The sequence below is a fragment of the Rousettus aegyptiacus genome, unplaced genomic scaffold (genome assembly GCF_014176215.1).
Source record: "Rousettus aegyptiacus isolate mRouAeg1 unplaced genomic scaffold, mRouAeg1.p scaffold_m13_p_18, whole genome shotgun sequence".
Lineage (NCBI taxonomy): Eukaryota > Metazoa > Chordata > Mammalia > Chiroptera > Pteropodidae > Rousettus > Rousettus aegyptiacus.
Genome location: NW_023416293.1, coordinates 6,946,288 through 6,973,632, shown reverse-complemented (window position 1 = coordinate 6,973,632; position 27,345 = coordinate 6,946,288). Strand labels below are relative to the sequence as shown.

General features: G+C 39.1%; 1 protein-coding gene, 1 long non-coding RNA gene and 1 pseudogene across 3 annotated transcripts in view; 2 read left to right on the top strand and 1 right to left on the bottom strand.

Moving 5' to 3' along the window:
* The window catches only part of LOC107498963, a 120,392-nt gene that overhangs the window by 78,180 nt on the left and 14,867 nt on the right, over positions 1–27,345 (bottom strand). The window lies entirely within an intron of this gene.
* On the top strand, positions 972–1,090 carry LOC118613395 (annotated as a pseudogene).
* RGS1 (regulator of G protein signaling 1) lies at positions 2,736–7,329 on the top strand. Of its 2 annotated transcripts, none has more exons than XM_016122676.2 (5): positions 2,736–2,970; positions 3,322–3,405; positions 3,859–3,920; positions 5,205–5,368; positions 6,026–7,329. In XM_016122676.2, the coding sequence occupies exons 1-5, from the start codon at positions 2,834–2,836 to the stop codon at positions 6,209–6,211; spliced, it is 633 nt and encodes a 210-aa protein (XP_015978162.2). In that variant the 5' UTR covers positions 2,736–2,833; the 3' UTR covers positions 6,212–7,329. The 2 variants fall into 2 exon arrangements, with proteins under 2 accessions (XP_015978162.2, XP_015978163.2); XM_016122677.2 differs by having other exon boundaries at positions 2,740–2,970; positions 3,325–3,405.

Genomic DNA, 27,345 nt, shown 5'->3' with positions numbered 1-27,345 from the left:
TTTTTTTTTTAATATAAAAAGATAACACCAAGACCCCACATGAAGTATTCCTTTTCTTAAGGCTCCAACCTAGTTTCTTAAGCATAATTTCACAAAGGAACTATGTCGACAAGAATACTTTCGTGAGAGCCACCATTTGTTCTATTTACTGGCTTTTATCAACTCCTCTACGATTTCAACCCAGATCATTGACTCAGTCAACTTACTATCTGATCATTTGCCTTTTCTTACTGAGTTTCACAAAGAGGAGCCAGACGGAGACACTATGTGCAGCTGATAAGGAACTTTCAATGCCTCGTCATGGACTCATCAATCCTTGCGAACACAGCTTCCTACACTTGCCTACCTCTGGCACACACAGCTTGGCATGTGCAAGCAGCCAGCTGTTGAGAGAGTGGCTTTTTTCTTGTACCACTGAGGTGGCTTCGACAGCCAATTGCAATACAGGGATTTCAGATGGACCCTCTCTATAAGGAGTTTAATTCTCCATTTTAACTTAGAAGCATGAGGTTGCAATTGCTTACAAATGCCTGAGCTTGAAAGTGTATATTCAGGTAGCAAAAGGTTGGAGGTTTAAAGAAATTAAGAGGCAAATATTTATCTCTGCCTCAGATCAGCGTTTCCTAATGTGGTGTCAAGGGAACATTATTTTTGCAAACTGTTTTCCCTACCTAATGAGGGTCCATTCTCAAAAATCTTAGGAAACCACTGCACAGTCTACCTCTTAGACACTAGAAAATGTGCATTCACATAGTAAAGGCTCTCAGAAGACCTGCAATGATCAAGTTAAGTATCTTATTCAACTCTGACTCAACATTTCCCAAACTTATGTGGCTGTATAACTTTTGCTGCTGCTGCAATTGTCCTTATAACGCTTGTTAATGACCAAAGGAAGTAGTAAACATACTTTGGAAACTGTCAATATATATGGATAATAATAACACAAGTGGGGCATTAAAAATACACATTAAGTCTACAGCCACGCCACCCTGAACACGCCTGATCCCATCTTATCTCGGAAGCTAAGCAGGGCCGGGCCTGGTTTGTACTTGGATGGGAGTCCACCAAGGAAGACCAGGAGCTGTAGGCGTAAAAAATAAAAAATGAGGGATTGTAAGCTGACCAGGTCCTTGCAATCTGTGAGGTCAACCAAGGGTTGCCTCACATAAATAAATAAACAAACAAACAAACAAATGAATCAAATAAAAATATAAAATAAAATGAGCTAGTTAAAAAAATAAAAATACACATTAAATTATGTTTCTTTAACATAACTTACAACCATCTAGAGGAAGGAGGAGATAAATGCTAGATAAAGAAGCATGAATGATGCTAAAGAGTTTAACTGAAAAGTTAAGTAGGGACTGAACCACAGGAAATATACAAACACATGCTTTTATGTCATTAGTCTTTGAGCCTCATCATTTGTGTTTTGATCACAAAGGGGCTATCTCCACCCACTAGTTCTCTTTCTTAATGCATCATGATGTTATCTTCTGAACATCAAATAACGCTTGCTTCATACAATATAATTCATGTTCACAGCTGTGTAGGAAGTGAATTTTAAATTATTGTAAGTGTGATTCCTTCACATATTTTTTATCCTGATTATAGAACCAAGACAGGAAAAGTAATACTCTCCTTCTTTCTGTCAGCTTTACCTATTACTGTCAGAAGCCTTTCAAAGTAAAATGTGTTTTGTCTTTTCAGGGGCAAAACCCAGAGGAGATTTAAGATAAACTGGACACTATAAATAAACCACACTCTCTATATAAACTCTGTAACAGCTAATATTACACTAACCCCTCCACCCTGATCAGTGATGAGTCATCTAATTCCTTGGGATTTTAAAAAATCCTTAATCTTAATTAAAGCTACACTTAACTCTTCAGAGATACTGCCAAAATTCAGAAGTTGATCGCCCAGAAGTACACATTATTCGCCTCTCCAAATACACTCTTGTTTTACCATGAACAGTTTTTCCTCTGATACTATGCAATTCGTATCAAAACGCTTGCATAGTATCCATATTTTTGTGCAAATTGTACTTTTGTTTATCATTTTGCTTTAATTTTATTTATTCTTATCATGAGCAGTAATATACAAAAAAAAATCAAAGTTTGATCGATTAGTTATATTTCTAATAAATGTTAAAATCCAGGTACCCCTTAAAATTATCATGTATGTCACCAGTAGAATGTCTGGCACACATCTGGGAAAACACTCACAAAGAAATTTCTTGCCATGAAACTAATGAAACTTAAAAAAAAAAAAAAAAAGGATTTGTATACTTTACAGTGCTTTCTGAAAGAAAAAAATATATATATACTTTTTAAAACATGGTGATCAGATGCATTTTATACCCAAGTACTAACAAAGCATCGAGAGAACATATCTCCCTAGTGTCCAGTTTCTATGTGACACAACAAATATACCAAAAGAGGCATTTTACTGAAATATGCAATTTTCATAAAGACACAAGCATCCCCTAGAATCAAAGACTGACACCAGTAATGCTTCAGACGTGTGTGTGTGTGCGCGTGTGTGTGTGTGCGCACGCGTGTCTCAGTGTCTGATTCTCTTCCTTTCTTTATAATCAAAGTGACCTATTCTCATTTGGTTAAGTTTCAACCACGAAACATCACTGTTCGTTTTTCTTTTTCTTTTTTTTTTTTTTTTAAGATACACGTCACAGCCCAGCAAGAAAGGGGGAACTTCAGTGTCTGTGGCAACATCACTTGATAAACAGACTCGCTGAGCAGCACGAGCCTGTTTGCCTTCCCTATATAAAGCAGCGGAGACGCTGACAAGCAGACATTCGCTGGGGAGGGCTATGCGAGCAGCAGCCATCCACGCGCCAAGCTCAGACAGGATGCCGGGCATGCTCTTCTCTGCGACACCAAAGGACCTGAAAGGAACTGACCATTCGCTTCTAGACGATAAAACACGGAAAAGGAGGCCAAAGACTTTGTAAGTTTCTTCAGTGTCTCACTTTGCGAACTTTGACTTTTCTGTAATGCCAGAGAAACGGAGAATGATTGGAAGAAAACGTGAGCGATTAGTTTAGCTAGATCAGAGCCATTACCTGTTAAGAGTTCCAAGTGTATTCAACTATGTGAAAAAATGAATCGCTATTGGGCATTGCATTAGGTGGGAATTTTTCCAGACTTAAATTGGCTTAATCTTAATATGGCAACATATCATATCAACAATTTTTATTATTGCCTTATTCCTGGGAGAAGTTTATTTCAGGCTCTTTTCTTTTCACGAATGAAATGTTTTCTACTGAGGAACTATAAATGTTCACTTTTGCATCTTTTGCAGTGGGATGGACGTGAAAGCGTATCTGAGGTCTGTGATCCCCCATCTGGAATCCGGAATGAAGACCTCCAAGTCTAAGGACATGTACGTACACTAAAACATGGAACTATCATTATAAAAGTGGCCTATGCATCTGCTCTGTATTCTAGAAAGAGATTTATACTGCACAAAAGGGACTTTATTGCTTTTATGTAATAAGCCTAAGGAGATTAGCACTTTACTACCAATGTAAATTAAATAGAGCATGTGTGTGTGTACATACTTGCTGTTTATTATAGTGTTGGAGTATAGGTACTTGGATTTTTTTTTCCAGATTTTATTGGCAAATATTGTCATGTAGCAATTCTACATGAAATTTCTTCTCAATAGTAATTCTAAGTGAAATTTCATTTTCTTATAGATGAATTTTAATAAAATTCATTGAAACTACAGTCTCAGTTTTTGAAGTTATAGAAATGCAGCAGTCGTTCAGATTTTACCTGTGCTTATGAAAAATACATATTTTTTACTAATTTATGTAAATCTTATCCCCCGCAGACTCTCTGCTGATGAAGTACTGCAGTGGTCTCACTCTCTGGAAAAACTTCTCTCCAACCCAAGTACGTATAAATAAACTGCTGAATGTGTCTGGGTTTAGCTCAAGGCTTCACTGATAGTCTCATTAAGATACAGTACTCTGAAGAAGGGAGCGTGTGGGAAGCTGTATTGTAGTTTTTCTGTAGTCGCTGAGAGTTTCACCATATTATGCCTCATTGTCATGTTATGTTCACTTTACACTCAATTCTTCCACTGACAACTTCGCCAAGAGAATTAGGTGTTTCCGTGGATCATTATAGGAGAAAAATTAAAAATTAGGCTGGGGTTCTGACATCTAAAGTTTTGTAAAATAAACCAAATCCCTCAAGAGCTGACCTGATATTCTGAAAGCTACCTAAAGAATGTGTTATTGTGCCACTGGATCTAAGGAATAGAATTCATTCATTCGATTCATTTTTTTATCATTCATAACTCATTCATTCGGCCCACTTTTATGTGGTAAGCATTTTAAAAGCACAAAGAATTCAAAACAAAGACACAGTGTCTGGCTACCCTGAAGGCAGTTAAGACACATAGTATGTAATTGCATTAAATATAACAAAACACATCTTATTACAGATAAGATAAAAGCAATTTTTAAAAACAGAGTCTTACGGGGGCATTTCTGATGAAAGCAGGTAAAGAATGTCATCAGCTTGCCTTGTCCTCACGTGGTCAGTGCAGGTCTGTTGGGATTAGGACCCTGATGAGAGGCAAATATGAGCAGTTCGTCTCTTCTCTCAGCAAACCCCCTAAGGAGCCTGACTTGGGGACCAAGTGGTTCAACCTCGTTCATGACTTAGTTTCTGATTCAGCCAAACAAATGAACGGCATAGAAATGTCCCATCTGAAAGTCTCGGTAACACTAGCAAATATAATAGGTAATATATAGGCCTCACATTTTCTGACTAATATGCACTGGATGTGGAAATTTTATCTGTTAATAAATAACATGGTGCCAATGCCCTTTATCAATGTGCTTCCTTGAAATACTCCATATACAAAAACAGATTGTTTTGTAAGCAGTAGAAGCGAATTTTAACTTAATTAGCAGATGGAAGCAAAGCAAGTTTGGAGCCACCACTAGGCAGCTACATGATTGTGTGGCCCTGGAAAGACTATGCAAGAAGAAATCTCTGAGACATTCCCACCTCTACAAACCGGGGCATGGCTGTTTCAACAGCAGCCGTCTCTCAGCTCTGTACCTAGAGAATGCAATAGTGTTTTTCTTGCCAATTTCTTCTTCAAGTTATTCCTTTATCGGCGCAATTACTATAAGTATCTTACCCCTCCCTCTTTCTTTTTAGCTGGTCAAGATGTTTTTGGAAGTTTCCTGAAGTCTGAGTTCAGCGAGGAGAATATTGAGTTCTGGCTGGCTTGTGAAGATTATAGAAAAACAGAGTCTGATCTTTTGCAGAAGAAAGCAGAAAAAATATATAAAGCTTTTGTGCATTCAGATGCTGCCAAACAAGTGAGTATTAAGTTCATTATCATCATTTTACATGTAAAGGAAATTAGATACAGAAATAACATTCAATATAACTAACAAGATGGAATCCTTTTTAAGTATCGTGATTTCGATGCTACATATTTAGGTATATTTATATAGTTTGGTGCAATGATAATCTTATTTTCTATATTTGTGACAAGATTGGAGGAAAGACTGATTTTACAAAACCAGCTAACATGATGGGATTGTGGCGAGGAGCACTGGTGTTACTGGCCAGAATTGAACGTCAGGGAATTCTTACTAGCTACCTCATCTTGGATGAGGATAGAAATATTCTTGCTGCAAGCAAAAAAAAAAAAAAAAAAAAAAAAGCTGCACAAAGTCTCTCTCCTCCTTTTCTTGTGTCCCCTTGTATGGATATTCGAATTTTTCATGTCTGCCTCTTTTGCATCCCCCAACTATATGATGAACTAACCTGCGGCAAAAACTTGTTTGATATTTCTTTTGAACTCCTCTACACCTAGGATAGGACTGGTTTAGAATGGGCATTCAAGAGATATTTGAACAGATTTAAATATGGGCTTAAAGCCACTATTTGAGGTGCTTCAAAAAACACTGTAATATCATAAAATATGCAATGAACTGGGGATATATTAACTAATGAGGATTTCTTTTTAGATCAATATCGACTTTTGCACTCGAGAATCGACAGCCAAGAAGATTAAAGCTCCAACCTCCACGTGCTTCGATGAAGCCCAAAAGACCATCTACACGCTCATGGAAAAGGACTCCTACCCCAGGTTCCTCAAATCAAATATATACTTAAATCTCCTGAATGACCTTCAAGCTAATAGTCTAAAGTGACCGTTTCCTGGCTGAGGGAATCAAAGATGGTATCAAGTGCAGAAGGAATGTGCCTGGATGGCTCCCTGGGTGAGCAGCATGGCCTTTGGGGGCCACTCGACAGTCCAGGGAAAGGACAAATGACTCAGAAAGGATTAATGTGGAAGTTATCCAGGCGCAGGGGTGAAGAAGCATGAGATGAAAACTGAGAGGCAGTAGAAGGAAGGAGACACTGTGGTACTGTCATGACATACGGTGGAGCTATGGACCAGAAAATCATGCAGAACTGAGAAGGCTGGGTAACTCCAGTCACACGGGAACGATGAAGAAAGTCTCTGAAACTGATCGAGGCATGCTGTAAACTTCAAGGTCAACTGACACTTGTGCTGCATATTATTATATAGAGATTATCTTGAGCTGCTTGAACTCTGTAACTTGGATGACTATGTGAACAGTATGTGGATTGAAATTACCATTGCTATTATTGACACAAAGTCTTTTTGGTGTTCTTTTGTTTGTTTGACTGCTTTTGGCTTGAAGGAGATGAAGTGGATAATGTATTTAACTTAAGCTATTGCTCTTAAAACTTGGAAGTCAGAATATATTTGTAAATTAAGTTATTATAGTGTCAGTAATAAATATAAATTTTGTATTAAAAGTATAGAGAAGCAGTTTCTGTTTAATCTTTCTTGACCTTTTTTAAAATGGGCACTTATTCCTCAGATTTAATACAAATTTAATCAAGGGTCTTTTGCCTTCTATCATTTCTTCAACATCAAAAACTATCATCTAATTAATCCTATGTTTATTATGTATATGTATTGGACAGAATTCATTAGTTTTCTCTCTGCTATCACAATGCATAACCTCAAAAAAATATATAATATGCTCTCATATAGTCAATCTTCAAACTGATGAGAAATTGAAAAAGTCGTTTAAAAAGAAATGGAAAAGTTGTTTTAAGATGTAACTTAATTAGTAACTGATAGTTTATGGTAATTCAAAGTTTATCAAACCCAGATATATTTTCTCATTTACTGTTTACAGCAATCCTGTGAAGCCTGGGATTCAGGAAGGTTAAATCACTGGTCCCCAAGTTTAGCTAACGATCAGAATTATCTAGAATGTTAAAAAAAAAACAAAACAAAACATAGATTTTAGGGCCCTGCGCCAGACTGACTAAAATGTAGTCTCAAAGGAATAGGGTATAAAAATCTGCATTTTAAAAGGAAAGGCCAGGTGATTCTGAAAATGATATAATACATAATTGGGAACCCTAGGGACAGTCACACTGCCAGGGATCAAGTGCACAGAAATCTGGCCACACACTCTGTATTCCTTCTACTATGTAATACTGCCCCCTACTGACAAGAACACGTGACCTAAATCACTCAAGTCTGCAACAGTCCTAAGTGTCACCTAAGTAGGAAATTAAGATCACTCTGCAGGAATCACCTACAGAGAGCAGAAAAATAATCAGGATGGTGCATACCCCCGCAGAGCCTGTACGGCTGTGTCTTCCTATGCACCTGCATTTCATATCAAATTGGATAATCAGCCATCTACACATCATAATGGAGTTCTATGGATATTCTCAGTATAGGCCTTTCTAGTTATCAGGCACACAGTGAAGGTATGGGGTAATATCTAAATCAGACTTTAAAGTATTATTCTTGAGTTTCCATGGAACAGAATCCCAGTTGGCTCTACCTGAAGTTTTATTCCTTGGTTTATCACGTCATATGATAACAAAGGCTTAGGAAGGGAGTCCAGTTTCATCATCATCACCATCATCATCATCATATCTCTATCATCATCAACACCACCACCACCATGACCACCACCCCCGCCATGATCATCATCATAACCATCAAGTGTTTCTCTCCCCTACTCATTCCATCACCAAACAGTGGTTGGTAATCTTCCTTCTACAATCAATGTGTGCAGCTGGCACGTCACTTGCTCTTTTTTTTATTACCCCTTGCTAACTCATGTGACTTGTTTTCCCTCTTTCTAGCCTCTTCTCTCCAATTCATTCTCTTAGAATAGGCAGGAGCGTCACCTTCTAAAACATAGATCCGGCCATGTTATTTCCCATGACAAACAAAATGAAGTTCAAATTTCCCCTTCAGAAATTCAAAACTCTCCCAGTAAGAGCTATGGGGTACAACTCCCGTTACTCCCCTCTGGGTATCCTTCCTACCTCGATGTCATGCTGGATGAATTGCCTCTTCTTAAGCTAGCTCCAGTCTTCACTATCTTCAGGCCTTTGGTTATTCTCCATCTAAAATTCCTTTTCCTACCTCCTTCTAGTTTTGAAACTCCAACCAATTATCCGAAGCCCAGGAAGAAAAACTCTTCCATTAAGGCTAACACTTTACATCACTCTGTTGTTATTTTCAATGTCTAATGGAAGTGAACTGAATCCAAATAAACACCAGACACTCTGCTCCTATTCCTAGTACTGCTGTCACATGAAATACTCCAGGTCTTTAGACTGTGTGCCGTGAGAAGAACAGCTGGTCAAAACATGAATGCTCTGGTCTTTGTCTTGATAAGATGCCGCATCAAAGAGTCACCAATTTTTGAATAGATGATCAAAACAAACATCTAAAAGACCTCTTCATTTTCAAAAAAAAAAGTCATCATGGCTGCCAAAATTCAAGATATTGTAAAATAATTAAACAGAAAAATTTCTTTTCACTGGCATTGTTTGTTATGGTGTGACTTTCTTATAAAATGACTCCCAAGAATGTGATTAGTGCTGGTAAAATCTATTATTTAAAGAAATCTGATCCAGTTGCTTGACCTGAGATTCTTAGAACACAGGCTGTGCTCTACTGTAATACTAAAGCAGAGGCAGTTGGCAATATGCTTTAAAACTCATTCATTTAAAAAATGCTTTTCTCGGACATGTTTTACATTATTTCTAATATAATTACATTATTTCTAATATTTCCTAGTCATAGAAAACTAGGAATCTAAGTAGGTAGGAATGAGAATAGTGATATACCCCATGATGTCTAATAAAAAGTACACATTAACTCATTTAGCTTGCATGGGATAAATTAAAGTTTAACTTTCTTTCTGTGTACAAACACAGGCTATATTACATTAGCAGAAATCCTTGATGATTTATTGCTGATAATAAGAAATTCTGAAATATGTGAGGGCAGAAATAGAATAAACAATGGTTTATATGACCACAGATATAAATAACTGCTATTATACACAGAGGAAGAAGTTCAAGACCAGCATGAAATCAATCTCTATAGAACAAAAAATACCATCAAATATATATATACACACACATACATACACAAACATACATACATACACATCCATCCTTTTTGTTGGAGACCAGTATCTTAAAAGCTAAAAATGTATCATCTAATTGGCAAAATTTTGTATCTCACTCCATGTCCGACCTAAAAAACTTTTTTACAAGTTAAGTCAGTGGCAACATAAAGAACCTTCTATGGATGTTTCTATCCAGTCAATAGTTGACTGGGGATGTACTTCTCAGTAGCTCCTGTAACTGGAATTTGAAAACAGGACAAAAAGAAAGAGGAAGGAGTTGGGGTGGGGTGGGGTGGGGTGGGGGGCAGGAGGAAAATGAATTGGCCGAGCATCTTAAATGTCTATATTATTTTATATCTATTTTATAACTTGAATGCCCCAAACTGCCAGTTTTAATATTTTACTTTCTCAAATTAAAATTTTAAACCAAAGAGGATTATGCTATAATTTTGTGTTGTCTATATAACTTTACTTTAAAACTCCCATAATTGATGATAGATTAGACTAGGAATTTGAATCTAAATCCAAGATATCCAAATTTAAAACCCCATGGGGACCATGTTTTAATATGGAGTATTGTCTGTTAGGGAAGATCTATGGTGGTGGGCTTGATGATTGAAAAAGAATTCAAGCTCATGGGATTAGCATGCTAATTTATTTAAATAAAAACAAATGGTATGTTGTAGGTACACTATTTAAAATTTATAAAACTCTGTTGGCCATGCCAATTACACTTCCGAATTAAATATTCACAGCCTCCTCCTTCTCCTATCAAACTCATAACCAGATGCCTATGATCCGTCTAGCTAAGCATGCACAACTTCAGAGAGTTTAGGGACATTCCAGGTAGATACTCTTTTATGTCACCCAAGAGAAAAACCAACCTCCTACTTCTCAAGTGAAAAATGTAAGATTTCTAAAAAGTTCTTTAACTCCAAATTTTTAGCAAAAAATAATAAAGTTATTCCAATAATAATACATTATAATAGACATTAGATTTGTTCATGAAAAGTATTTACTTTTATCCTATATTTAATGTGCATTTTTACTTGTTAGAATATTACTGGCTGATTTTCTCCTTTTTTCACAGAGAGAAAGAGAGAGAGAAAGACAGAGACAGAGAGAGATTAGGGCCTGATGCAGGACAGCAATCAAGGCAATTGGAAGGATGAACAGACAATACTTGATGAGGAATTTGCTGTGGTGAAGAGCAATGCAGGATACCTTCGGGGTGTCTAGCCTGGGCCCTCAAAATTTCTGGCTGATTTTAGACATATTCCCTTTGAGGCCCGCCAATTACAAATGTGCATTAAACAACTTGGAAATGGAAGATGGGGGCAGACACTGGAGGGAGAAGATCAAGTCACACACTTTTAAGAGGTTCCACATGTGAAATAAATTCCGCGGTGCTTTCAATAGATGAAGCTTGTTCCTAATCAACCTATAGATGGAGCATTCCACACGTCCCCCCTCGAAGCTCGCTCTCATCACAGGTGAGACCAGAGCCTCGCAAGCCATCTCCAGGCTGACAACGAAAACCAAGGGCCAGGAGACTCAACGCATGTGAAGCAAGTCACTGATCTAAGGCAGAGAAAAACCTTTACGACCACGCAGGGGGCAAAACCGAAGTCTGGGATTCAGGCCGAACGACGGGCAGAGCAGCCACAGGACAGAAACAGAAGCCACGGCGGACGGAGATCGACGGCACGGGGGACGACGACGAACCGGGCAGCGGGGCGGGCACTGCGCCTCTTGCTTCGGACGGCCATGAACTTGATGGTGGGCCCGTGTGCCTGGTGGGATGTTCCCATGTCCAGTTCTTGCCGACAGATTAAAAACAGAGGACTGTAGTCCCGAAGTTAGCCAGCCACTCTCGGCACATTTCTTTATTTTGATGCTTCTTACCTAATACCTCAGAATAGATGAAGTTATTTTTATCTTTTATTTCTTAATAGAAAAAAAAAAAACCACTAGAATATTGCAGGTTTCAGATAGTCTCCTATCTCCCCCGAAACGCTGTTACTATTTTAGTCAAACCTAGAATGAATTCTAGTTAAATCTCACGAAGAATGTGATGGGCTCGGTTTAAATCAGTGAAACTGACACGTTCTTCACTCATCTTTTATATTCTGCCTCTGAAACCCGCAGCTTGGATTAACTATAAAAACAGATTGTATTCCTAGCTTAGTGCTTTTTTTCGTAAATCAGTCAGTTAATTTGGTGTTCACAAATGACCCACTGTGAACAAGTCATAAGTAGAACATGTTCCCGTATTAAGAATTAAGTAGTATGCCTCCCAGAATAATTTCGACTAGAATGATTATAAGTCATGCTAACTTTGGGGGTGGTTAAAAGCGCCAAAGTCAAGGGAAGCACAAGATATTCCTTGCTCAGAGGCTTTTTAATTCATCTTCAGAAATCTAGGCTCGATTATATACACCTACAGTCTTGGTTATTGCTTCCTGAGCACGTTCACCAATAGAGACACCCACCATGTGCCGTAAGCCAGGCAACATGCCATGGAACAGAGATGAATCAGATGTAGCCCTCAGTCCCTCGGAGGGTCACAGTGATCTTGTACAGAAAGAAGCACGAAGTAAGGAGTGAAAACTAAAACCGACTAAACAGTGTAAGAGAAGCATATAGGACAGACAAGTAAGCTTGTCTGATAAAAGACCTCCACAGTGGCTCTCTCCAGGTCCCAGCTAAAAAGCCCACTGGGACTGGTGGCCCTCCCGCCAAATGGGAGACGTTGTACAGCGTCTCCAAAAGTCTACAGATGCTGCTAGCATCTTCCCCGGGGAATCAGGTCCCACAGCAAGCTTATCCTCCCTTAGCAAGTTCTCTCTCTCTGTGGTCACAGAGTCAGGTGGGTGCTCCCCACTTCCTTCCGAAGTGCCTGATGCAAATGAAGCCTTGAGAAAAAACTACTCCTGCTCCTGTATGAGGTGCTGTAAGGCTAAGGAGCCAGTGACACCTGCTGCTCCTCCTCCTGCTCCTATGGAATGTGGGGGGGGTTATCCCAGCCTCTGCTCAACAGACAGGAACAATGTGCCATGAGAGCTCAGAGGAGGGGCTAGTAATTGTATCCTGGAGGAAAGATAAGGCTTCGGAGAAATAACAGTCGCACAACAAAATGTAGATTAAATTCAAAGTGAATCAAGTGACTTTTGGAACTACTGCACCACTGGGTTAATTGCAAGCTCTGGAACTCACAAGTGGCTACAAATGCTGGCGTGACCGGGCTCCAGAAAATCTGGATCGAATGAGTCCCTCATCCTAGCTGCTAATATTACTCTGTGCACATCAATACTGACTTCCTTTAGCTGGTGTTATTGTGCTAAAATAATGATTTATTCTCCTCTTTCATTTCAGGAGGTTCTGATAGAGACTGCCCAGACGTTCGCCAGTCTTAGGTCCTCTGTCTGGGGAACAGGAAAGCTATGTTTCCCAGCCGCCCTAAATGTGAATGGCAGGCCTAGAACCTTCTGTGAATGTTTCTGTGCTGTCAATATTTACTGAGGATTTACTTCCCAGCAGCTCTTTTACTTCAATTTGGTATTTCACCTTGAACTGCAATTTGATATTTTGCCTTGAATTATTAGAATCACAAAACTGAGTTGCATTTGGTGAGCAGAAAGGGATAGACACACAGCAGCTTCAGGCCGGCAGTAAGAAACCCTGATGCCTCTCCCTTCGCTAGGCACACCACTCGAAGCCAAGGACCCTGATGTTGTAAAGCTACAGAAAGAAATCACCATATTAGAAACAGTCATTCAACCTACACAGGCATTTGTATATGTGGAGAATAAAAGCCTCTGAGATTTGGGGATTATTTGTTAGGGTAACTAGGGAATATTATCTTGATGAAAATGAAGACATTGATATATACACAGATATACATATATTTAGTTTCCTTCAAAAAAACACAATTCCTTATTTCATCTCTAAAGATTATATGTAGCACATCTATCTATCTATCTATCTATCTCTATATATGTGTGTGGGGGGGGTGTGTGTATATATATCTATATATCTATAGATATATAGATACATATATAGAGAGAGAGCATGCGAGCCATCCTGGAAAAAACCAGGGCAACTTCTCCATCGCAAATCGGTGTTATTTAATTCCCACATTTGGCCGAGGTTATCGCTCTGGCCTTGTGATGTTCTTCGAGATAGAGCTGCCTGGAAAGGAGGATGTGAGCTATCGATGAGAACAATATGTGAAAAGCTTATTTCGGATGCAATTTAGAATAGGAAATGCCAAAAACAGCACAAAAAAAGTGGGGGCGGGGGTTCAGAAGCAGGAAAAGAATAAGTAGTGGAAAATTTTGCAGTGGATGAAAACATTAACTGAGAACAAGCGGGCCATGCAACATGTATGTTCCGTTCAGTCACTCTGACTCAATTTAGGGCTCATCTTGCACGGACACAAATATTGTGAGGTTGAGATGGGCCAATTGCCAAGTAAATGTCAGGCTGCCAAGCAAATGCTGCGCGGGGCCCTGGAAAGCATGTGTGTGGTTAAGGTGGAATTCAGACAGGAAGTGTGAATTCAACGCATACCAAAGAAGTGAACTCACCAGGGCCAATTTTCTTGAGACCAAAGAATGACTTTGAAATAATTTATCCAAAAAGAAGAGCGTTTGTGTGATGTGTAAACGGGCCTAAAGCCAGTGGATGAAGTGGCAGAAGCAGGCCCCTCTAAGGACAGCGGGTCCCTGCCACTCTTACGGCCCTTGATGCAGCTCCAAAGTCTGAGTGAGCGAGCCATGAAAAAGGGACAAACGCTACAAGCACAGATTCCCTGAACGTCCTGTAAGCCCGCGAGGACCCCCGGGAGCCGCGGATTGCTTTGGCGATGGTGAAGCGCTCTCCCCACCCGGCGTCCGCAGGGGAGCGCTGACGGGACGCGGCACACGGAACTGGCATCGGTCCACGCGCGTCGAGCTGCAGGAAGCGGAAGGGGGCGTGGTGCTTCAGCGGGTGCCTCCATCACTGCTGGCGAACACTGACGCAGGTGTGGTGGTCCTGCCCGGGGCTCTTAAAGAAGAACGGTGCTCTTCTCCCCTCCTACCCAAGTTCTGATGATTTGAGAAGTAAATGGAATAAGGCAGAGGTCAAGATATTACTGATTCAGCTCAGCTTGAGAACAGAGTATTGGGAGGGAGTGATATGGTCTCTAATACAACCCCAGAGAAAGATCAACTTGCTACCCAGCTGCAGGTAGTGTCGGGCAGAGGCACAATCTCTGCACAGAGTGGGGAACGAAACAATCAGAACAAATGTGAAGTCAGCCCAGCCCAGAGCTCCTGGCATGTGACGGGGTTTAAGAGAGGTGGGGGGGGGGGGGGTCTGCTCATTATGAGCTGGGTTCCATCAGACCACCAGGCCATAGACCTCAGTGCACTGAGAGATGGAAATGAACAATCCAGGATCCAACATGAGCTTACTTGTGCCCTGTGGCAGCTTAGGGCTCCCTTGTGACTAATGATGGAGGCGGAAAAAAAACTAAGTTTCTATGCACATGGCAGGTAGGTGAAAGCTGAAAACATACTGATACTCATTACAGTCCTGCTAAGGGATGGACCTAAAAGACAGCACGGAGGAAAAGCCCTCCCGTGGGCGGAGTGTGGGGCAACAATGCACCTCATCATCTACTTCCTATGGAAAGAAAAGTGACTTGAGACTAGGATAGATGTTAACTCGCAGACAGTGGAAACTAGCTTGGTTTGTAGATTGGGACCTAGATGAAAATAAGAAGGTCTATGGAAGATGCATGTGGGTAGACCTCTAAGAGGACTCAAAGGTTTGAAGGTCTTTGTATCGCATGGTAATGCCCAGCAGAGACCATTTACCACACAAAAGACACAAAAGATGTAAATGACCAAGCAGACAGAATGACTGTGCCAGCTGACTCGTTAGCCTCTCTCATCAGCCAGCCTGTGATGGGTTCATGAGCAGGATAGCCATGGTGGCAGGGATGGATATGCATTGGGCCAACAGAATGAACATCCACTCATAGAAGGCTGATCTATCACCTACCCTTGCCAAAGTCCAACCATCAAGAAAAAGAGGGCAATGCTGAGCAGATGATTTGATGCCCTATCTCAAATGGTCCAGCCAACCATTTGATGGCAAGTTCATTACATTGGATTCCTTCCACCCTGAAAGAGGCAGTGATTCATCTTGACTTAAATCAACACATATCTGAGGTTGGTTTGCCTTTCCTGCTAGTAAGGCCTTAGTCAGACAGTTTTTGATCTGCCAATACAGGATCCCATATGAAATCACATCAGACTAAGAGACCTGCTTCACAACAAAGGTAGTATAGCAGTGGACACATGGCCACAGCATCCATGGGCTGTATCACATGCCCTACTACTCAGAAGCTGCCGACCTGCTGGAGTGACGCAACGGTCTTTTTATGGCACTGCTGAGGCACCGTTTTGAGATAATACCCTTCAAGGATTATACATCATCCTCCAGAATAAAGAATATAGTTTTAATCAATGACCACTATATGATACAGTGTCCCCAATATACGGAATATGTGGATCTGAAAACCAAAGGGTCAGTATAGGGGTGGCCCTATTTGCTAGCACTCCCAGTGACCTTGTTCTCAGAAGGTAAATACTTCCATCAAGGCACAAAATCAGAGTTACAAGGAACTTTAAATTGCAGGCACCTATTGCTTACTTTAGGCTCCACCAAGAGACCAGCAGGCAAAGAAAGGAGTCATCATTCTGACAGATGTAATTGACCTTGATCTTGAAGAGAAAATAGGGCTGCTCTTACAGATGAGGATTAAGGGAGGATATTTTCGACCAGACAATCCAGTGGGTATCTCCGGGAACTTGAACATGGACAAATGTAGCAGCCAAGCCTCAGAAGCTACCTTGCCAGGTTTATGTCCCTCTTTGGGAGAAGACTGTAGTCAATGAGTGATCAGTGCAGGGTCCAAAATTCTGGCCCCTTTGCTCCAAGTGGGTCCAATATGAAGTGCTATTCCACCTCAAAAATTACTGCTAAAGTTATCTGAGACCCCTGATGCAACTACATCATTTATCTGTTTAAGATTTAAAATCCATCTACTTCCAAAAACAGAATTGTATCACATTATATATTAGCACATTATATAATAGAATCAATTACAATGAAATAAGGCAAAACAATTTACAGGGAATGTTCATTCATTACTTACAACAAATATATTTTAGGGCTATCCTGCAAATAGGGCCCTGCATTTTGACAAGGTGCTGTGATCAGCCGAGCACGTATTCTGCCGTCAATATGACTACAGTTTCATCTAGAAGGTGGTGTGTGCATAAGTCAGTCTAAGGTGGGGAGATGAGGATCACTCACGGTATTCATGACTAACATATCGTTTTGTCAATTCCAGCTAGAGCTACAAGACAGAAGAGCTGTAACTATTCCCATTTTATAGACAATAAGCCAAGCTTCAGCAAGGAAAGACAATCAACTCAGCTAATGGCAGAATTACTTTCTACTTTAAATTCAATTGTTCTTTTGCCACATTATGATAAATATCGTTAGTTTAGATGATGGTTTCACTCAAAGAAATAATAGATTTTCTCTGTCATCATCAAAAAACCTCTAAGGGATATCCATTTTCTATCACTTAATCATTCGGAGAAACTACTTTATCTTGCTTGGAATCCTGCATTATTGTTTTAAATATTTTTAAAACATAAAATATTCTCTGAGTTACAATGGGTATTATCTGTTAAATGAATTTTTCAGACTTCCTGGCTTAGAATGACAACCTGGTTATTTGCTGACTCACGCCCTAGACATTTCCACCATTATGAAATTGCTGCTTTGCAGAGGATGTTCACTTAATAATAATCAACTGTAAAAATAAAGACCAGAATTCTCTTTTTAAAAGGCTAGATGCTAAGGTTACTCTTTTGACAAAAAATCTTGCAGTGCCAAGTGAATCATCAAATGGAGAAGGCTTATTTGACTTCCCAAGAAAAGAAAAAGGAGTAAAAAAAAAAGTAAGAAAGAAAAGGAATAGCAGGAAAACTCCTTATTTTAGAGTGAGGCTAAAAAGAAATAGAACAGATCCTGTTCTAAGGTAAGGGAGTTCGCAGAGACAGGAGCTGACCAGAGGGTCGTCATGGACAGGGAGATGGGGCCACCTCCATTGATAATAATTCAGGGCATTCATTTGGAAAACAGGCAAGAGATCAGGACTTGGAAATCAATGAGAAGCAGCGATGTGTATCTAGAAAGAGCGTTCAAACTGCTGCTGAGAAGGATCATGGGAAACTCCAGAAAGGGGACATGTGACGAGCTTTGTGACACACAGTTCCAGGCACTTGGAGCATCCTTTTAACTTGTTGGTCAGGGCTTCATGGTAAAGTTTGTCAACTTCTCAAATGTAATATATGTATCTATACCTATATATTTATATGACAACCAGTCATTTCTGCTTCAAGCTGTTCAAAGTATGGGAGACACAAGCAATCCATTACAGATAATGTCATTACAGGCTCTTTCCTGTGGACAAAATGTTCAAGAGGCCTTTCGATAGATAGATAGATAGATAGATAGATACATACATACATACATACATACATACATACATACATACATACATACATATATACATAGATATAGATAATATATATAATGAACTTATGTCCCTGCCACTATTTGAAGTAAATATTGCCAAAAGAAGTGACCGTCTGAATCAGTTTACACAATCTTTTCCTTATAAAAAGCCATTTGAATTTATAACACATCCCAAATGGCCCATCTGCTAGTCATCTAAATACTTGAACATTCCAGTCCAGTCCAAAAGATAACTAAATATCCCATCAATAAACCTCATAATTCCTTACCCATGTGCTTGTATTTCTATAATAAACATTATTAATGAGCCAAATTCCATGTTAGTCCCAGAATATTGTGTTGGGCATTTCGAAGCAACGTTTTTCTCTTACATAGAATAACTTCTATTTGCCATCCAGATCTTACCATTCCTTCAAAATCCAGCTCATATCATCCTTCCCAATAAAGCCTTCTCAGATGATCCAAGTTCACGTACCCTCTTCTGAATTACTGTGTTACTTTCTGTCTCTATCCTTCCCCAGAGGGTTAACTCTTTGGAACTCACTTTGTACACCTTCTAGTGTTAACTTAAGCTGGGTTTTTTTTTTTTCTGAGTTTCTATCTTCTATGGGAGTTTTCAGAAGGAAAAAATCTGTTAATTTATTTTAATCTCCTAAACATGTAGCACAGAGTTTTCAATAACAACTGCTTATAAATTTTACTTTGACAATATCCGAGAAATTCTAGTTGTTTAATTAATAACCTGGCCTTTGTAGGGTAAAAATAAAAAAAATATATATGAGTGTTTATAAACTGTAGCTGCTTCTCATTAAAATGGAAAGGAAAATGATAATCGTGGTGGAGAGAACAGCAGAATCTGTTCTCTCCTCATCCTGGCCAGTCAGGTGTGGCCATGCTCAGTTCTCTAAAATGAACTTGAGAAGAAATGCTGGTCCCACTGATGCCCAGGGTATAAGGTACTGGGTGGCCTTCCTCCACGCTTTGCTCCACTTTTTGCCAGCTGGAACCTAGACAGGTACCCACTCGGTTTTAAGTATGCACATGATGACAATGGCCCAGAGGAGGACACAGTTACCCTTCTAGCCTAGGTCCCTGGATGACTTTGGGAGGTAGGGGATGTCCAGCTGACCTATTAATTGAAGATGCTCCATCATTGCCTCTGGAGTCTCTGTTATAAACATTACTCTAGACAGCATGGTAATTTGTTTATTATTGTTGCAAAATTTCAAGTGAATAACATCTTGACCTTCGAGTATGGTCAAGTTCCAGAGCTGGCTTATCACGGTTGACGAGGGATGTCGCCAAGCATTCACCACAGTGACATGGACAAATTTTATCTTTAAGTTTTGCACTATGATGTGAAAAGATTAGGAAGGTGTTAACTTGGAGTCTCGAAACATGTCCCCGAAATTCTTAAGGCTCTTCTTTAAAATGACGACTTCATTTTTAGCCTTTACATCCCTACCCCACCCATCATCCTCTGTGACAGCCACGCCACCTCATGCCAGACACTTTGTATTAAAACAAACAAAAATACCAGGTGAAAGCCATTCTCCCTTCCAAAGGTCTTTCTCATCTTTTCCTTGATTTTCCCTCTTTTCCGCATGAGTCACGAGCAACAGGGAAGATTTCTCTTCTGACTATAAATAGACATTGAAAGACCCCACACAATTCATTTCCTCTAAGACAAGTTCCTTGGAAACCATGCGAAGGGAGATTTCGTGACTCCTCCTGTGGTCACAGTTCAGGTTCTTTCTTCCACAGTCTTCCTGCTTCTGGTGGTTCTGAGTCTTCTTCTATCACCTGTGGTTCTGTTTCTCTCCCCGGGTATTTTCTCATCAAGTTTCTAGAGAGAACAGTGTTGCCTTTGCACTAGCTTCTCTTTCAAACATGAATCTCCTTGGCCTGGATTACTTTACTTTCCCAGTTACTAAAATAAAACCATATTCCAGTCTTTATAACATAATTATAACAGAAAAAAATCTAATTACAGCAGTTCAAATGTATTCCAGGAAAACTTATGGTAAAAAAAATTTTACTCAAATGCCTCGAAAGCTAAATCCATGCTTTTAGTTGTAACATAAAAGGAATATCGTTGACGAAATAATACCCTAGGCTAAATCTGGAGAATATTTGCAAAACTCTATGAGAGCTTCTGACCCTATAGAAAGAACATCACTCAGTGAACAAAGGACCTATTAAATGTCGATTCCACTCATATAGGAAATCATGAGATGAGGAAAATGATAACTGGCTTTCTGTCTGGCCAAGTACTCTCTCATCCACTCTGCGGGAGGGAAACGGAACCCCACAGCATCGTGCCAGCCCGTCGCAGCCAGTGTTGCCAAATTTACCCTTCCTATTTGTAGATTATGAAGCCCGAGCACAAAAAGATGAAGTGGTTTATCCGTGGAGACCCAAGGAATAAAGACACAAAATCAAAAATCCACAAGTAGATAGGACATGAGATCTGAGAGTTTTATAAACTGCCCCATGCTATCTACCTGATGAAAACTGGCGCATATGACTGTAACTTAGGAATATTTCAGTAATACATCAGGAAAACAATGCCACAGCCATATGTCAGCAATACAGTGCCGCAGTAATACTTCAGTAACACAGTGCTGCCGGCCTGTCCTCTGTTTCCATTAAACGAGTTAGAGATGGCAGTTTGCCATGTACAGAATTACACGTCGGTAGCAAGTCTGTGACCTACAAAGCTTCTCAAGGTGGCACAGAATGTGCCAATAACACTATATGAATATTCTGTTGAGTAATAATTGGTGGAGCCTCTATTGTCCATCCAATGACTCTTCTGCATACCAGCACCCCGTAAATTTCCCTGTCCTCACTCTACAGAGCAGCCACCAACAGAAAGTGTCCATATGGAAATAGAAATGGTCACATCTCTCCCCTCTTTGGAAAAAAAAAAATACTATCCTGAGTTCCTCTCTAACTTGCCTTTCATTTTTCCTTCCACCCCGCATTCTCTTGACTCACTTCCTATTCACTTGTCAACCCACACTACACTGAAACTTCCATCCTCACACCTTCTCTGAAGTCACTGTAACTCATGACTTCACGTATAGTTACTATAAAATATGCTCATCGGCTCAGCCGTCCTTTTCCAGTAATGCAATGCAGTATTATTAACGGCAGTCATTGTATTGTCCATGAGCTCTCTGGACGTTATTCATTCTGCATAACTGAAACTTTGAACTCTTTGACCAACATCTCTATATTTTCCCAACCCCTAGCCCCTGGAAACCATTATTCTACTCTCTACTTCTAGGAGTCTCATGTTATTTGTTTTTTCTGTTCCCATTTTTAAAATCCCATACCTCTCTTCTGCAAAGCCAAATCTAGCTTTCAAAGCCCACTTCAAGTCCTCCTTTAACAAAAGTATTCCAGTTTCTTACTAGTATATCATCTCTGAACTTTACATTGTTATAGTCTGTACTACATAAAATGATGTCTTAGGCTTCTCTATTCTCCCAAGTATAAAACACAACTGTTACTGGTAACATTGCATTTACATAACGAATGTTTTATTTCCACACAAAATTGTATTTCGATATTCAGAATATTTCAAAATAGGAAAGTTATGTGGGATTATTATAAAACAAATTATGAAGTGTTTAACAATAAATTTAACACATATAAATGGGTGGATGGGTGGATGGATGGACGAATGATAGAAAGATATCTAATTTGCATGTCAAAGCTACAGAAAAATTTTAGTCTCAAGCTTTCAAACATCTTCTAACAAATTCTATTCTGTTATTACTGTTTTCCTAGAGGATGTATATTAAGCAGACTAAACACAAACTGGGAAGAGTGAAATATAAACCCTATAAGGCAGCAAATTTTAGATGAACTTCTTTAGGTTATATTCTCTCTTAAGATATTATAGTGACTATCCCAATATATGATGCTGTGATTTTCTAGTAATTAAAAACAGGGATTTAGTATCATATGACCAAACTTGTTACAAACTATGTTTTAGTATTTTTTGGATAAATATAAACAGTTAAAATTTGGTTTTGATAAATTAACAGAAAAAAAAATTATCATTACAACACAAAATAAAATTGAGATAGCCAGATTGGATTCCTAGGATATACCTAGCTTTACAATTGTAGGATTTTACAAAATACTAAATCATCTGCTGACAACAAGTTCTTGACATAACTTTCATTTCAATAATATGCGGGCTGTATGTTAAAAAAAAAAAATGGACCTGGATAATGTTCCTTGATAGTTTTTAACTTTATTCCAAGACTATAGTCTTGGTGATTACATGACTAAATCGAGGCTAGGCTCCACTGAATAATAGCTACGTGACCTGAGACAAGTCTCTTAACCACTCTGACCTTATTCTCTCCTTTATGACATAGGGATAATAAAAATTATTACCCTTTCTTCCTCAAGATAATATGATGAAATATGTATAACATATTAAATCGCTATGCAGATAATGAACTTTTACATAAGATTTGATTATTTGATGAATGAATCATCTAAAAACTAAGTCTTTCAAGATTATATATTCACTTGCCTTGAAATAACTAACATTTCGCATTGATATCAGATGACTGATTCCTTCGTAAGTTGCTAGTAGCCAAGCTTGTTGCTGTAAACAAATGGGCACTAGGATCTTTCGAAAAAATACATGCGGAACAAGATTAGATTTCTTCCTCTTTGTGGTGCCACATGTCTGACCACAGCGACTATTTTTAATCATGGCCTATGCTTTTCAGTGACATCTAAGTCCACACAGAAGAGTCATCACCCTCACCGAGACAGAGATGTGTGACGTGCTTGATTACGACATACTTCTTTTTTGGGGTTTTTGTTGTTATTACTGTTTTTTCTTTTTGTTTTTATCACTTTGGCATGTGTTTCTCCTTTGGTAATTTTGAAACATTCTGATTACCTCACGATATTGAGACAGGCATAGACCACCAGTTCCTCAAGGCTGTAAAGTTAGGCTATGAAAATGAGCCATCTGTTCTCAACCCAACGCATTCAACTAATAAAAACGTTTCCAAAGAAAGTTGATACCATGACAAGTTGCCATTATTTTCAACCCTAATGGGATTTTAAAAAGCTCTCAAGGCTGAGCAATACTGTTTTAATAAACGCCTGGGATCTCGGCTTTCATTGTGTTTCTCAAGCTAACGAATAACGCTGCTCTTTGCCACTTTAGCTGCTTACAGTCTTGATGGAGAAAATGTGTCAGACTCGTGTATACGTGCAAAGTTGAACTGGTTAAAACATCATCCGTAGTACGGATGAGTTATACATAGTGTTTTAGACTGAACAAAGAGCTTATATACACAGTGCTTTGTCCTGGACTGAGCACCAAGTTGAGGGTCCAAATCCCAATCATCCTACCTCCTAAACACTGTAAATTTGGGCAACTTAATTGTGTGTATTATTTGAAAAAAGCAGATAAAAATATTTACCATAAAAAAATTATTTCGAAGAGTCAATGAAAAGCTGCGTTAAGATCACTTACAGTAGGACTTGCTATATTAATAAAATGTAATCTTCCTCTTCTTCCTATTACCTGTAGAAAATAGGAGTTCAAAGAGGTAAGCGTTCCTTTCAAAGTTCAATGACTTGCTCGGTGCCATAATGATTGTAAACAGAAACGGGACAAGACCCTGAACTAAGTTCCCCAGACAAAGGCCAAGGCTCTCCACAATACATCAGAATGCTAGCCTGTTTTTCTTAAACTTGTTTTGTCATTTTGCAGCATGTAGCCCCTGCCCTCCCAGCACAACTGTAAAATCTACAAACGAGAAAGGACTCGAAACCATGAGGGGGTCAATGCCTGATATTTTCATTTGCATGTATAGATGTAATGTAAATGGTTGTGTTATGAATTATAATAATGTAATACAATTCTGTCTTTATTTCTATCTTATTTGTAAGAATTAATATAGAAATCATGTCTCTATTTTAGTGCTATTGTATGACAGTATAAGAAAATGACACCCATTAGAAATAAATACATCAGAGAACTAAAGTTGTTAAGTCTCAGAAAACCTTTTCTGTTAGAGTTTTTACAATGTGTAAAGCATCTATTACTAAAATTTCATTACTAGGAGCCCTATTAAACTTACTGCTGAGATACCTGTGAAGATAGGCCAATTGAATAAATTCCACACATAGACTAATACAGAAAATAGGTGTTTTGAGAAAACTATCTGAAATGTCAGAAAGAAACTGTGACCTCCCAAAAATTTCTACCATGAGAGTCAAATTCCCTACCCATACAGGGTCATATGTGTTCAGAAACTACAGCTCTCAGAACACAGTAAAGCTATGTGAAGAAAAGTTAGCATTCCAAAATGAGTGGCCTCCACAGGTAAATTTAATCGAGAAGAAAGTGGGGCTAGCTGCCCAACCCACATTACGGGATCAGCCTCTGAGGCCATTTCGACCCCAAAGATAGAACAAGGTGGGGTGGAGGTGGGTTCGTCAGCACAAAGGTGTTTGCCATTGACTCTATTTCTTCAAAATCACACTCCCAACTGCTACAGCCTCACCATGAATTTCTCCCAAACACATACAGTGCACTTCAAAAGAATTTTGATGAATAAAGATATCATCTTTCTTACCATGTATGCAGTCCTTCTAAAGACAAGGAATGCACTTTTTTGAGGACCAACAAAAACATTAGAAAAGTTGATCACAAAAAATATCCTCAATAAGTTCCACAAAATAGAAATTTCATAAATCAAAATTCAATAAAGACTTGATGTTAAAAACATATATTTAAACAAAAAAATAGTTGGTGATTATAATATGTTTAAAAATTTCTTAAGTAAAAACAACAAAATCAAGGACTAGTTGTAGAATAAAATACAGGACTATTTAGACAACAAAAAAGAGAATACTATATATTACATCACAACTTCATTGCTTTTTAAAAAGGAAAATAAATGTATTAAATATTTACATCACAAAAAGAATGAAGTGACAACCACAAAGGACAGCAGTTATTCAGTGAACGATGAAGTTACTCAATGAAGCGAACATTAGATTAAAAGCTGAAATTAATATACTGTAAAGTGATGCATTTAGGAAAAGTTAATTAGAAGAAATGAAAATTAAATAGAAAAACCTCTGTTAATTCTTCTAAAACAGAAAAATAATAATCATGTTTGAAGGGAACTATAATGACAAGGTTATGATTTATCTTCTGTTTATTCTTCTGTTCAAAAAGTCTACTGGGCATGAATTAGTAAGTATTGGAGACATAATAAAGAATGACGCTGAGAAGGTCCTAACCTCACTGGGCCAACATTCTAATGGAAGGAGATACTTAATAGGAATAATAATAGAAACAAAGGAAAGGAGGAAAAAAACGGTAGCAGAAAAAAAAAAGAAAGAAAGATAAGAAAAAAATGAAATTAATTGGCAATGAATGCTAAAATTCAAATTATGGGATTAAAGGCATAGGAAATGAAGGGTAGAGAGGTTTGGATCAGAAGTTCATGAGGACACCAGAACCTGGGGGAAGGGCGGGGGAGCTTCGTGCATTTATGGAAGAGCATTTCTGGGAGGATGAAGAGCACAAAGTGCCCCATCTACCAAGGGCTTGGTGGCCGGGGAAGGACATTCCCAAATCTCCAGATGGTTCTTGGGAATCCAGGTGTTGAGGGAATGTGATGGGTACAGCCTGAAAAAGCGGCACCTGTGGCAGAGACGGCCCACACCCAGCATGGCACCTGGGTCACAGGCGGCTGAGCTCAGACAGACTCACAATGCCCGTCTCCCTTGGCCGTGGACATAGGGAGAGCTGGACTGGAAGTGCCTTGCCACCAGGGATGACGAGAATTTAGCAGCTACTTCTCTGGACCAACGACTGAGACTAGACAGGTCCAGGGATGACCAGGCCATCAAGGTGGCTTGACCACCTAGGACCAGGTGGTCTCTCCTGCTAAAAACAAGACAATAGGCCCAAAGTGGAGTAGCTTATTCCATGCCTCTTGTCACCAAACTGAGACTTAATTACAGACTCAGCCCTCTTAGAAATGGAATCTTATGTTGGTCAAGCAGGAATCACCTGATCAGCTATAGTGAGATAACTGCCTGGCAGACAGACCCCTGCCACCTACTAAAGGAAAGTGACTCTGCAGTAATCCGCCCACTTTTTCTTGGTGTGACTTCCTTGCGTCTGTCCCCTTCTGCCTATAAAAGTCCATCCTGTTTCATAGCTCATTGGAACTCCCTTCTATCTACTAGGTGGGATGCTGCCCAATTCAAATCAATGTTGCTGAAATAAATTCTTGAAAATTTTAATATGCCTCAGTTTATCTTTTCATACCCCCTACCGTGATACCACAGTTCTGTGGAAAATCCCAAAACAATCACAAGTTTTAAAATCAAGTCAGAAGAGGTAAGAAATTTCGGTTTCTTGAATACTTGAGTAAAGGGGCTGAAACTCATAATCACCCAACTGTTGATGACAATGAGAATGGAAATACATATATTTCTATACAAATATAAAATACACACATATGTGTCTGGCATGGAAGATGTCCTTGCTTGCCAAGACATCTTATTTCTTCTTGCTCTATTTTCTGTGGGATTACGTTTTCCAAACTCTGGATGTTATTATCAATCTTAGACCAAATCCTGAATGTGCTGGGTAAATAATATTCTACTGTAAGTAAAGAAATAAACTATAGCTATGAAACTACTATGATGAAGTAGAGTGTCATGGGAGCAGACGGTACAGGAATGTCCTAGTCTGAGTGTCAGAGAAGGCGTCCCAAGGCCAGCAGCGTTGTGACTCTTGTCTGAGTGAGGAAACCTCACTGCAGCCTGTCGGACAGTTTTTGTCACACCCATTTTACAGGTGAGGAAAAGGGTGATAATGTTTGCCTCAGGGTAAGGTCAGGCTATGGGTGTTAAGAAGTTATCTATAACTGTTCACGTTTTGCAAGTAGAACAGTTTTGTGTATTACTTGTACAATTAAAAATCCATTTTACAGAAGTTTAAGCAACTCATGCCTGAGATCATCTAGCAAATAATTGCCAAGGATGGGATTGGAACTCAGGTCTGCCAGACCCCAGTACTCTTAACCAGTATGCTCTAGGAGGCTTTTGATGTACACGGGGCCTTCCTTTATCACAGTGGAGGCTTCCATGTTTTCCTGCTTTGGAAACTGAAAGTATTTAAGTCAGAATTCTTTGCTGTACAAAAAAATAAGACAAAACAAAAACCTCAC